This window comes from Microcaecilia unicolor, chromosome 8 (genome assembly GCF_901765095.1).
Source record: "Microcaecilia unicolor chromosome 8, aMicUni1.1, whole genome shotgun sequence".
Lineage (NCBI taxonomy): Eukaryota > Metazoa > Chordata > Amphibia > Gymnophiona > Siphonopidae > Microcaecilia > Microcaecilia unicolor.
Window position 1 is genome coordinate 217,582,721 of NC_044038.1, and position 12,953 is coordinate 217,595,673.

The window sequence follows — 12,953 nt, forward strand, 5'->3', positions numbered from 1 at the left end:
AAATGTAAACCAGAAGAGCACTTGGAGGTGTTGATATTAGAGTGATGTAACTGAACAGAAACGGCTCCTGGCCGGTTAAATTACCTGTTGGGGGTACTGCTGATTTTCAGTGGCACTTAACAGTTAGTGCCACTAGAAAACTGGCTATTTTGGGGGCATTCTGGGGCGGAGTTGGCACCTGGCCAGTTAAGTGCCGATATTCAGCATTTAACTAGCCAGGGTAATCTCTTCAATAGAACCATACAAGTCAGTCATATATTTATGTGGTAACCCATGACTGATTAATTGCTGAATATTACACTTAACTGGCTATGCGTTATCCGTCTCCGCAAAACCCGCAGATTCAATGCCAGTGCACGGGATGTGGCCCGGCTTTGAATTTCTGTGTTTAACACTGGCGGTGGTCAGCAAAACGCTGATCTCTGCCACTGAATAAAGTGCCTGGGATATACAAGACTTAAAGATTTTTTTTTTCACCATCCTGATTTTGTTCTGAAAACATGTTTTTGCACTGATCTGCTTGTTACGCTGCAGTTTTCCAACCATATTCTGTGATGGTTTGTTTTGAAGGTGGCAATCCTGATCCCTTTCCGCAATCGCTATGAACATCTGCCAGTTCTTTTCAAACACCTCATCCCGATGTTGCAGAGGCAGCGTTTACAGTTTGCTTTTTATGTCATTGAACAAGTAAGTGGAAGTAACTCAGCCAGCATTTGTTTTTCATAGTCTCCATGTAGAGTCTCTAAAGAATTTTGGATGGGGATAGGGGTAGGGCACAGGATAAGAATCACTATAGTGTTCAGAGACCCAAGGTTTTAAGAGGGGGGGTGCGGTTCAGCTGTTGGATATCAAACATAGGTTTAAGTAGAACAAAGCCAGGTCTTGGTTGTGGAAATCCTAAGTAGGAAATACCCAAAGGTTGAAATTTGTAATAGGGCGGTAAATTTAAAAAAACAAATTCATCCTCTTATTAAGGCAGCCATTTGAAGAATTGTTTTGGTCCTTCAGGGGCCATTTTGGAATCTCCGCACAGAATTTCCCCCTTTTGAAAATAGGGGGGGCATTTCCATGGCTTAAGCCATACGGGGATTTTAAAGTGAAATCCACTGTGTGATGTCTGGCTCTGCTTAGATTCTGAGGAGGAGGGCAGTTTTTGGCCTCTCCTTTTGCCCAGTGTAAATTTCTTTGAAAATGTATCCTTGTTATGCACTTTTTAGACAGACATCCAGTTCACCACCAAGAAAACTGTAGGTGAGCAAAACTGAGATTTTGTGGCTAAGCCAACAAGATAACCCGTTCCAATGTCTTCCGCATTTGTTGGGTGTCAGTCTTATACCTAAACAATCAGCTCATGAATTGGGAATATTCCTGCATTTTAACTAAACATGATTGGTCAGATTTCTGCCATACTAAAAGCTTCATTCTTTTATTTAAGGTGGAGAGGTGTGGTAGCCGTGTTAGTCCACTTTTAAAGGTAATCAATAGAAATAAAACAAAACATGGAAAAGAAAATAAGATGATACCTTTTTTATTGGACATAACTTAATACATTTCTTGATTAGCTTTCGAAGGTTGCCCTTCTTCGTCAGATCGGAAATAAGCAAATGTTGGTAGATGACAGTATATATAAGTGAAACATCAAAGCATTCAGTGACAATCTAACAGGATGGTGGTGGATAGGTGAGAGACAGGAAGAGGGACAGGGGGATATGCAAGGAGACAGGAGGGTGACAAAGCAGTACAATTTTATGGGTTATAACGGGCTAGAAAACCTAGATCTTTAAGTCCTGTCTGGTGGGTGTCAAAATATTTAAATCATTCTGACTTCAAAGGTCTTACGTTCCTGTATTGTTTTAAAGTTCCCTTTTAAGATTCTTACCATGAAGTCACTGGTACAGTTTCTCCAATGTAGCAGCCTTCGTTGCATTTTTTTACACTGAATGATATATAACACGTTGGAAGATGAGCATGTGAAAGATTCCTTAATGTTGAATATTTTTCCTTTGTGAATGACTGTGGAGTCCTGTAAAATGTTTTGGCATAGTTTGCAGCTGGATATATTGCAAGGATGTTTGCCATTCTTTTCTTTTTGAGTTTGTGTTGGGAGCTTACTTCTACTTAGCTTGTGTTTTAAATTGGGTGGCTGTCGGAAGGCCAGCACTGGTGGGGATGGGAATGTCTCTTTCAGTAATTCATCCTCCTGGAGTAGAGGCTGCAGATCTTTCATGATTTTTCTTAATTTTTCCAGCTCTGGGTTGTATGTCACTATAAGGGGGATTCTGTCTGTGGCTTTTTTTTTTCTTTGTACTGTAGCAGATTTTCCCTGGATGTTTTGAGGGAGGAGGCAATATTCTTGGAGATTATTTTGGGGTTGTAGCCTTTCTGTTCGAAGGATGCAGTCAGGATTTCAAGGTGTCTGTCTCTGTCCCCTGGGTCAGAACAGATACGGTGGTATCTTGTGGTTTGGCTGTAAATAATGGATCTTTTTGTATGTGAAGGGTGGAAGCTGGAGTTGTGGAGGTAGCTGCATTTGTCTGTGGGTTTCTTGTATATGGATGTTTGTATATATCCATCGCTGATTGAGACTGTGGTGTCCAAAAAAAATTGACTTTTTCTGGGGAGTAGTCAATTTTGAATCTGATTGTAGAAGTGTATGTATTGAAGGAATTGTAAAATTGTTTGAGTTTCTTCACCCTCCGTCCAAATCATAAAAATGCCATCGATGTACCGGTAGTATTTTAGGGGTTTGGTCTGGTATGTTTTCAGAAATGTCTCTTCCAGCTCAGCCATAAAAAGGTTGGCATATTGGGGTGCTGTCCCCCATCGCAGTGCCCATTATTTGTAGATAGATGTCATTGTTAAAGCGGAAATAGTGGCCAGTTAAAATAAATTTGATTAGTTTTGTAATGGTTTCTGGTGAGTATTGATAGAGCAGTGTAGATGTTTTTAGGAGTTTCTCTATTTTCCATTCTGCTGTCTTATTTAACCCATACAGGTGATCAATAAATTGAGCACTCTTCACCCGTTTTTTAAGAACTTTTGAAGCAGCAGGCGGGTTATTAGTCCAAAGAAAGATTCAGATGTGACCCGAGCCACTGAAGTTCTTTTTCCTCCAAATAATTGTTCATAGCAAATTAACAGTAACTTGTTAGTTTTTATAGTGATATCTTCAGTGAAACAAGTAAAGCCAAAAAAAGAGTTGCCTACCTCTATTCACCACTCTATAGAATTTCCCCCGGTGTCTTTTGGGTAAGATATATATATACGCATATGTACTAGAACTAGCATGTATTTTACAGGTGGGCAGAGCTTGTGTAAGACTCGCATGCATATAACGTACAATTTTCTATATGGCTGACATAAGTGCCTGTGCTTAACTTATAGATGTATTTTTACTGATACACCAACATTCTATAACCGAAAGTAGACGCCCACCTTCCTTTATAGAATAGGCTCCTATCAGGTGCCCAGTTATAGAAATTGCCCTGTGAGAACAATTTTCAAAGCCATTTCCACTTCTAAATAAATGGCCTGAAAAGTGCCTTTCCTCGCTGTAGTAGTCCACCGCGCATATATTTTTAGCTTTATTTAAAGAAGGCATTTCCCATGATTTGTCATAATTCATAAGGTAATTGATGCATGTGCATTGCATTTCTGATGTTCTATACTGTCTTTGATTGGGCCAGGAAGACGGTTTATAAGTTTTAAATAAATAAAATACAACACTTATTTTTCAGGGGAAAAAATACCCACGCAAAGCGTAAGTACTGGTGTCCTCACCTAGGCTGAGAGGGCACGAAGGCATCTGTTTGTAGCCTGTTTATTTCACAAAATTTGTTATCCCACAGAACCTTGATAAATTTACCCCATGCTGTATAGCCGTTGCAAGTTTCAAAATGAGGACGCATGAAATTTGGCTTCGAATTTATGCGTAAAGCCTGGGTGGCCCCCTTCCCAAAACGTTTACCAGTGTCTCCTCATCTTTGCGAATTGGGATTCCAGAACGCAGCCTGCCTTTAGGCTCCTGCGTACAGAACTTCGGAGCATTTCTTAGAAAGCTACCCTAGAAGTTCTTGATTTCCGTCTCACACTTAAATGCCTAAATCTGGCCTCCAGAACCTCTTGCTGCCGTTTTATTGTTTTTATTTTAAAAGATGTAGTAAGGATGTTTGGTTTTATTAATTGCGTTATGTCTATTTTGATTTTGATTTGTATATGTAATTTTATTGTGTGTGTTGTTTCTGAACCGCTCAGAATGGTAGATGGGTGTGAGATATAACTTTTTTTTTTTTTTTTTTTTAATTTATAGAAGTCTTTATTAAGCATCGTTAAGACAAAGCAAGCCAAGAACAATGCAAAACATTTCACACCATAACAAGTTTGCAGTAAATATAGCAAAGTACATTACAATAATAAACACAAGAAATTTTTTTTTTGTTACATTTGTACCCCGCGCTTTCCCACTCATGGCAGGCTCAATGCGGCAGGCAATGGAGGGTTAAGTGACTTGCCCAGAGTCACAAGGAGCTGCCTGTGCCGGGAATTGAACTCAGTTCCTCAGGACCAAAGTCCACCACCCTAACCACTATTCCAACATCCAATTATACTTCAGGATTTAGCAGTTTTTAGTATTATAAGTCCCCTAATCTACTACCCTATTGTGTTCGTAATCCCCCCCACCTCCCCTCCCTCCACATCCTCCACCTATACCCACCCCCCCCCCCCCCCCACCCTTCCAATTCAATCAACTAACTATCCAGAACAAGCATTCAAAAAAGGTCTCCACACATTTTCCCATTTAGGCAAGGTTTTCTTTTTAACTGCCGTCAATCGCTCCTTCTCACGTATATAATGCACCTTTGTAATCCAACCCACTAATGAGGGTACCAGCGGAGATTTCCAACTCTTTGCCAGGTTTATACGAGCTGCCTGCAAGGACCCTCGCATCATAAACCACTGGTTACCCGTTAAGCCCACTGGTCTCTGCCCCAGTAGGAAAGTTAAAGGATGCCACTGCACAGACTTGCCTAACCAGACCTGAAGGCGAGATCGGACTCCTTTCCAGTAAGCTATAGCCTTAGGACAGGACCACCAAATGTGGCCCATAGTCCCAACTCCTCCACAATTTCTCCAACAATTCGCAGATACTCTGGGGAACGTGGTGCAAACGTACCGGAGTAAGATACCACCTATAGAATACCTTGAGCGCGTTCTCCTTCACAGCCACTGCTATAGAAGATTTCAAAATGCACTTCTCCAATTGCAACCAATCCGCATCGGGTAAAGTAAAATTCAACTCCTGTTCCCATCGTCTACGATGCAAATGGGAGGGTTTTAGATGCGTCCCCAAATAACCATATAAAAAAGTTATCAATCCACGTGTACTCCGAGAGTCCACACACACTTCCTCTAGGGGATGAACCTCTCGCCTCCGACACTCCACATAATCAGGCTCTTTCAGAAAATGTATCAATTGCCCATAAGCATATTTGTCACAGGTTTGAAGCCGATAATCTGCCATCAATGTCTCAAAGGGCACTAGCTTGTCTCCCACATGTAGTTGACCCAACATATCCAATCCCGAAGCAGCCCACTTACAGAAAATTGTGTTCCCCATTCCCGGACCAAACAGGGGGTTGCCAACAATCGGGGCCAATCCGGATACTGGAGGTCGGCGCTCCCGGAACATCCGCCTGCACCATAGGCGGAAATCGATCAACTTGTCCCCTATATTTACCCGGAAGCCACATCAAGTGCCCCAGACTACGAGAACCGATTAGATCTTGTTCAAGATGGACCCACAGTTTGTGATCTGCCTTTTGGAACCACTCCACAGCCGATCTGGCCCGCGCAGCACAATAGTACCAATACAGGTTGGGCACTCTCAAACCTCCAGCTCGCTTACGTTTATACAGGAAGGCTCTTGGCAAGCGCTGTCGTTTCTGATGCCAAACAAAACGGATCAGGCTGTCCTGTAGCTTAGATATAAATGCCCTGGGGACAATATTTTTTTTACTAAATTAATTTTCCATGACAGCTTGCTTCTCCCCAGTATTCTCTGAAATCCTTTTAGACAAAATACAAGTGAGGCACCTCTTAAAAGCAATAATGTAACTTTTTAATGTAGGAAGCAACATTTCTGGCCTATTTTTTTTTGTCTCGGTACATTTTATAAATGTAGTAACTGCCTGTAAGGAGTTCCATGCTGGATGCTTTGGCCTTTTTATTATTATTGTTTGGATTTTGCGCACACCTTTTTCAGTAGTAGCTTAAGGTGAGTTGCATTCAGGTACACTGGGTATTTCCCTATTGGGCTGGTGGTTATATATACTGTCATCTACCAACATTTGCTTATTTCTGATCTGACAAAGAAGGGCAACCTCCGAAAGCTAATCAAGAAATGTATTAAGTTATGTCCAATAAAAAAGGTATCATCTTATTTTCTTTTCCATGTTTTATTTCTATTGATTACCTGTTGGGCTCATAATCTAATTCTGTACCTGAGGTAATGCAAGGAGCAGCAGTGGGATTTGAACCACTGGGCTACTCCACTTCTTCCATGTGCATCCTGCTGTGTAGCACTGCTGCTGGTTGTTCTATACACTCTTTTCTGAGGATCTGTTTAACAAGTGCATGTAATTTGCTGGATAAGTTTTTCTCACGTGTAATAAGAGGTGGCATAATAGAACTTAACAGACTATATATATATTTTTTTTCCTTTAAAGGCTGGTAATCAACCTTTCAATCGTGCCATGTTGTTCAACGTTGGCTTTGCAGAAGCAATGAAAGACTTAAGCTGGGACTGTTTAATTTTTCATGATGTTGATCATATTCCAGAAAATGATCGCAACTATTATGGATGTGGACAAATGCCACGACACTTTGCAGCTAAACTAGATAAATATATGTATTTGTAAGTATTAAGTCTGATTACTCTTTTGTGGTAAAAAGATACCTGTTGTTCATTGGAAGCCCTGATTCAACCTGCACCCTTCTGAAGGCTGAATAATTTGTTTCGATTTGTTGATTAAAAGGAGATGTGTTCAGAGGTTACTTTGGTTCATTTAGTATTATAAAGGAGGGTATTAAGTGGGTGAAATCACTTAGCGTTGATGGTTCCAGACCTTGAGAATGCTGAAACATAAGAACGTAAGAGTAACCGTACTGGGTCAGACCAACGGTCCGTCTAGCCCAGTATCCTGTTTTCCAAATAGTGGCTAAGCCAGGTCACGAGTACCTGGCAGAAACCCAAATCATGGCAACACTCCATCAGGGGTATATTTGAAAAGGGAAAACTAACTTACTAATTAGAACATTAAGATGGTCAAGGATTTTTCTTATGAATAAAAGAGAAATACAGATCCTGATTATTAAAATTCCATATTCCTGAACAGCACTGGTCCTAATTCTTGACATAGGAGTAAAATTACAAAGTGTTTATTTTATAGGGATTTATAATGTCAAAATCTTAGCAGGTTATAATTTATGCACATAATCATGAAAAGCAGGCAAGACAGGGGACCAGATAAATAACCCTCAAATACCTAAAAAGATATTCTTAGTATTTTGTGGTGATTTAGCCATCAAGGGGCCCTTTTACTAAGCTGGGGTAAAATTCACATTTATTGCGGTTTAACGTGGGACTTTACCGCAAGTTAATAGAACTTTTAACTTGGCAACCATTGAGAATGTTCCCAGCCTTACATTTAAAGGTTCCATTAGTACGCGTTACTCTAGAATTAAAACAGAAGCACTTAGGACCTCTATATATGGCACCTAAAACAATCCACACGGTAAAGATTTCCACCTAAGCGTATTCTATTAGCGGCACCTAGATTTAGGCGCGGTATATAGAATACACAGGTGGAAATCCTAGTGCCGAAAACTACACACCCCCATTTAGGCCAACGAAAATGTGACCTAAATCCCCGTGCATACATTTACGCGCACTGGGCCTTATTCTATAACTGTGCATGTAAATTTTTGGAACGCCCATTTCCCCGCCCATAGCCACACCCCTTTTAAACAGTGCGCATTAGAATTTAGGTACAGTTAAACATAGTAGATGACGGCAGAAAAAGACCTGCAAGGTCCATCCAGTCTGCCCAAGAAGATAAATTCATATGTGCTACTTTATTTGTACTGTCCTCTTCAGTGCACAGACCGTATAAGTCTGGCCAGCCTTATCCCCGCCTCCCAACCACCAACCCCGCCTCCCACCACCAGCTCTGGCACAGACCGTATAAGTCTGCCCAGCACTATCCCTGCCTCCCACCACCGGCTCTGGCACAGACCGTATAAGTCTGTCCAGCACTATCCCCGCCGCCCAACCACCAGCCCCGGCACAGACCGTATATGTCTGCCCAGCACTAGCCCCGCCTCCCAACCACCAGCCCCAGCACAGACCGTATATGTCTGCCCAGCACTAGCCCCGCCTCCCAACCACCAGCTCTGCCACCCATTCTAGGCTAAGCTCCTGAGGATCCCTTCCTTCTGCACAGGATTCCTTTATGTTTATCCCATGCATGTTTGAATTCCGTTACCGTTTTCATCTCCACCACCTCCCGCGGCAGGGCATTCCAAGCATCCACCACCCTCTCCGTGAAAAAAATACTTCCTGACATTCTTCTTGAGTCTGCCCCCCTTCAATCTCATTTCATGACCTCTCGTTAAACCGCCTTCACATCTCCAGTATATGATTAGCGAGTTGTGCATGTAAATTCTAATTATTGGGTTAATGCCTTCTGTTTAGGAGGCAATAAGGGCTTCTGCATTAACTGGGTATTGGTGGGTTAGCATGCAGTATTTGTAGCACATTAACCCCAAACCACCTTCCATTCTCATTCTCACCCATGCCCTGCTCCCTACCACAGAAGCACTCAATGCATGACTTATCATATCACCCTACTCCTCAAATCACTTCACTGGCTTCCGATCAGGTACCGCATACAATTCAAGCTTCTCCTACTAACCTACAAATGCACTCAATCTGCAGCCCCTCACTACCTCTCTACCCTCATCTCCCCTTACGCTCCTACCCGTAACCTCCGATCACAGGACAAATCCCTCCTCTCAGTACCCTTCTCCACCACCGCCAACTCCAGGCTCCGCCCTTTCTGCCTCGTCTCACCCTATGCCTGGAATAACTCCCTGAGCCCATATGCCAAGCCCCCTCCCTATCCATCTTCAAATCATTGCTCAAAGCCCACCTCTTCAATGTTGCTTTCAGCACCTAACCATTGTACCTCTACCCAAGAAATCTAGACTGCCCCAACTTTTTGATTGACTGTACTCTTTGTCCTTTTGTCCTTTAGATTGTTAGCTCCTTTGAGCAGGGACTGTCCTTCTTTGTTATTTGTACAGCGCTGCGTAACCCTGGTAGCGCTCTAGAAATGTTAAATAGTAGTAGTAGTATGGTGAAGTGGAGGAGTAGCCTAAGGGTTAGAGCAGTGGGCTGATAATATAGGGAACTCGGTTTGATTCCCATTGCATCTCCTTGTGACTCTGGGCAAGTCACTTAACCCTCCACTGCCCCAGCTACAAAAACTTTTATGTTCAGGTACTTGTAATCTAATAAATGTAAACCACTTTGGTTGCACCACATAAGAATAGCCATATTGGGTCAGACCGATGGTCCATCTGGCCCAGTATCCTGTTAACAACAGTGGCCAATCCAGGTCACAAGTACCTGGCAGAAACCCAATTAGTAACAATGTTCCATGCTACAAATCTGTGATCCTTGACCCTTTAACTGCCAAATTACCGCAAAGCCCCTTAAGGCGGTTATGCACTAGGGGTTACCACTTAATAAATGGCACATTAAGTGCTTCACGCTAGAGAGTTGCACAGGGACAGATATTTCACCCGTTCCCCACCCATCCCCACTGGAATCTCCCCCATCCCCCCCCCGTCCCCTGTACTACAATAACCCGACGTGTGGTAAAATAGTCCAACTCAACAGTAGCCCATGTTGATAACATCCTCCCCCCCCCCCCTCTCAGGGCTTCTGGGGATTTCAATGCTATCAACCATATCCATTAATTTTTTTAGCGTTGTTATAGTTACTAAGCTAGCTTAGAAACACAAGAAAAGGACACTACATTTCTACAGGAACCCCCGCAAGACCTGTGTCCATCCCCGCCAGAGTCCCGTGGACATAGAGGGGATCTCCACTAACCCCATTCCCATGCAGCTCTCTACTTTACATGTTTTAGTAGAAGGGCTATCAAGTTAGAAACTGAAAGAGATTCTCTTGCTGAGTTGTAGACATGGCTTAACATGGTTACTGTGTTATTCCTTGTGTTTTAACCTGCTCGGATTGTGTGCCTGGCCACCAGAGCACAGATGTTGGTGTGGACAACACTAGATAGCTCCCCTTCATCCAAAAGGGTAGGTGCGTAGAGCTACTTTCGAGCCCTGCCAGAATTCAGCAATAGAAGTCCATACAAACCCGTTCCAAATACCTTCAAAAATGCCGATTTAGCCGTAGTTAGCATGTGTTGCACATTTATTTAGAGCTAAACATTTCTGCACTCAGAGTTACTGTATTTGATGAAAGTAGGATTTATTTTACTGTAATTTTAACCACTAGTTTATTTTTTTATATTTTAGGCTTCCCTATAATGAATTTTTTGGTGGAGTCAGTGGTTTAACAGCGAAACAGTTTCGGAAAATAAATGGCTTTCCTAATGCTTTCTGGGGTTGGGGAGGGGAAGACGATGATCTCTGGAACAGGTAGGCACCACAATATTCAATCTGAAATTCTTATTTAAGTTGCTCTTTAATAATTCATTTAAAATACGACCCCTCACTGATCCTAGTTTAGGTGGAATTCTGTTGAGCAATTATGTTAAGTATTTTTCTAAAGAACTGTTGAATGTGGTAACATGAAACATGCTGCAGAATAACTGAGCAGATGCTTGTAGGTTGGGGTGGGGGAGATTCCAACATGTGGCACACAAGTAAAGGATGTCTCTGCACTGGGAGCCAGCAGGGGGATTCCTGAGGTGGCCTAGGAAGGCAATACTAATCCTGTGTTCTCATGTTCTGTATATCCTCACATTCAAATACGGCCAGGTTACTGTAATTTCATCTGTCTGGTGGCAGCTTCCTTACTAGGGAAATGAACCCAGGACTTGTGGTCTTTGCATCAAAGACTGAATAATCTTGGTCATGTCTAGCGTTGCTGTTATGAGTGTATGACTGAACTTTTCTCCTTTGAAGAAGGGACATCTTTAATACATATAGGGGGAGCGGGAATTCCCTTCATTTCTTCCAGAAAGGGTTAGTAGGAGAGCAGCACAGCTTCAGCAATTGATCCTGTCAGCGGAAGGTTGATTGAGTGACAAAGCGGCAATTTTGAAACAATGCGCCTTCCTGCAGACTTTATATCAATTTTAAGAGGGAAAAGTTCCCTTTTGGAGATTTATTCTAGAGGGTTACATGTACAAATCTACACATGCTAATTAGGAAAACCAAAAGTAAGTGCACAGGTGCACTTTCCATCCCAGGACCCCCCCCCCCCCCCCCCCCCCCCCCCCCCCCGATAGTGAGTACAGCTGTGTGTGTATTAACTTTAGGTACAGAATTGCCTGTGAAAATTTGTCCTGTTATTTGTTTTAAGCAGTCTTTTTAGTAATTTAATAACGGGTCACCTGGGTTGGGAGGCTGAGAAGATGCCTATTTTATGAAGACACAAAGGCGCCTGTGTGTCTTTAATAAATAGTTAAGGTAACCGAGCAGAAATCGCAGCATGATTGAAAGCTCTGACATTTAACCCAGCTTCCCTCCACCCCCACCCGAAGTGAAGATTTTCTTTGCTTCAGGATGCAGAGGACAGCTCTATAGAATTAAACACCCACATGTATCTCTTGGCTCCTGTCCAGCAGAGAGATGCTGATGCAGCTCAAAACCAAGGCGTCTGGGATAAAGAATGCTGAATTTGTGCAGTGACAGATCCCAGAATACTGCAGGATCTATATTCAAAACCCAGAAGCAGCTCCAAGTGTTCATGTTGCATAGACTTACCCAGAGGTTTGCCAACATCAAAGTAGATAACAACTGTGATAAACCACTGCTTTACGTATTGGGCCGACAGTCCTAAGTAATTTTCTGTTTCTACACAGAAGTGGTTAACTCGTATACCTCAACAAATTTCATTTTTTAAGACAGATAATAATTCTGGGTTTAAGAAATTGTTCGGTTCCCGATTATTGTACTACAGATTCTCACAGAAACCAAAAATAAGTTGACAGTTCCAGCATAGCAACATCCCACTGACTAAGTGAACAACAACACAACAGCTATAATCAACACAAGCTTGTTGATACCCGTTTATTATATCCATTATTTTTGAAATGCTGTAAGCACAGATTGTTTAAGCTGGTTTCTACTATACAGCGGTGTGGAGGCAGGGAGTGCTATGATGGTGGCATAAGTGGTTTTACAATATCTCGAGCCTTCGTGTCGCAGTAAAACCAAAAAAACTGAGCACAATTTGAATTTTTTATTCATATGATACATGTTTTCTTGCGCATGTAGTTTGTTTTTTATATTTAAATCTTTTTTATTAACTGGTATTCTCAGAAAAGATACATTCATGTACTGCAACCATAGCACATCACAATGTAATACAACATGTTAACTTCTGATAACTATTACCATCAACATGTCTGGGTATTTCTTTTAAACAACCTTTTGCTACCTCCTCCCTCCCTCCTCTGCTCCTCAAGTTAGTGGCATTCTAGACATAGCAGGACATTTCAAGTATCACACATGTTTAACAATTGAGTAGTCTGCTCCTGGCCTGCTGGTTGAAGAGTGTCCCAAAAATTACTCCAGGTGTTTGTCAGTTGTCTACCCGCTTCTGTTTCAAAGTCTTGCACTCCACGTCTCTCTAATTTCAACATCTCTATCATTTGTACCCTCCATTGGGCCAGAGTTGGGCTGGCACT

General features: G+C 42.2%; 1 protein-coding gene across 1 annotated transcript in view; it reads left to right on the forward strand.

Annotated features, from left to right (window-relative positions):
- B4GALT5 (beta-1,4-galactosyltransferase 5) overlaps window positions 1-12,953 on the forward strand; it is a 129,139-nt gene that overhangs the window by 100,465 nt on the left and 15,721 nt on the right. Inside the window, exons 5-7 of the mRNA XM_030212757.1 lie at window positions 571-687; window positions 6,726-6,913; window positions 10,612-10,734. Of these exons, the coding sequence (XP_030068617.1) occupies window positions 571-687; window positions 6,726-6,913; window positions 10,612-10,734 (428 nt within the window). The remainder of the gene's footprint in view (window positions 1-570; window positions 688-6,725; window positions 6,914-10,611; window positions 10,735-12,953) is intronic.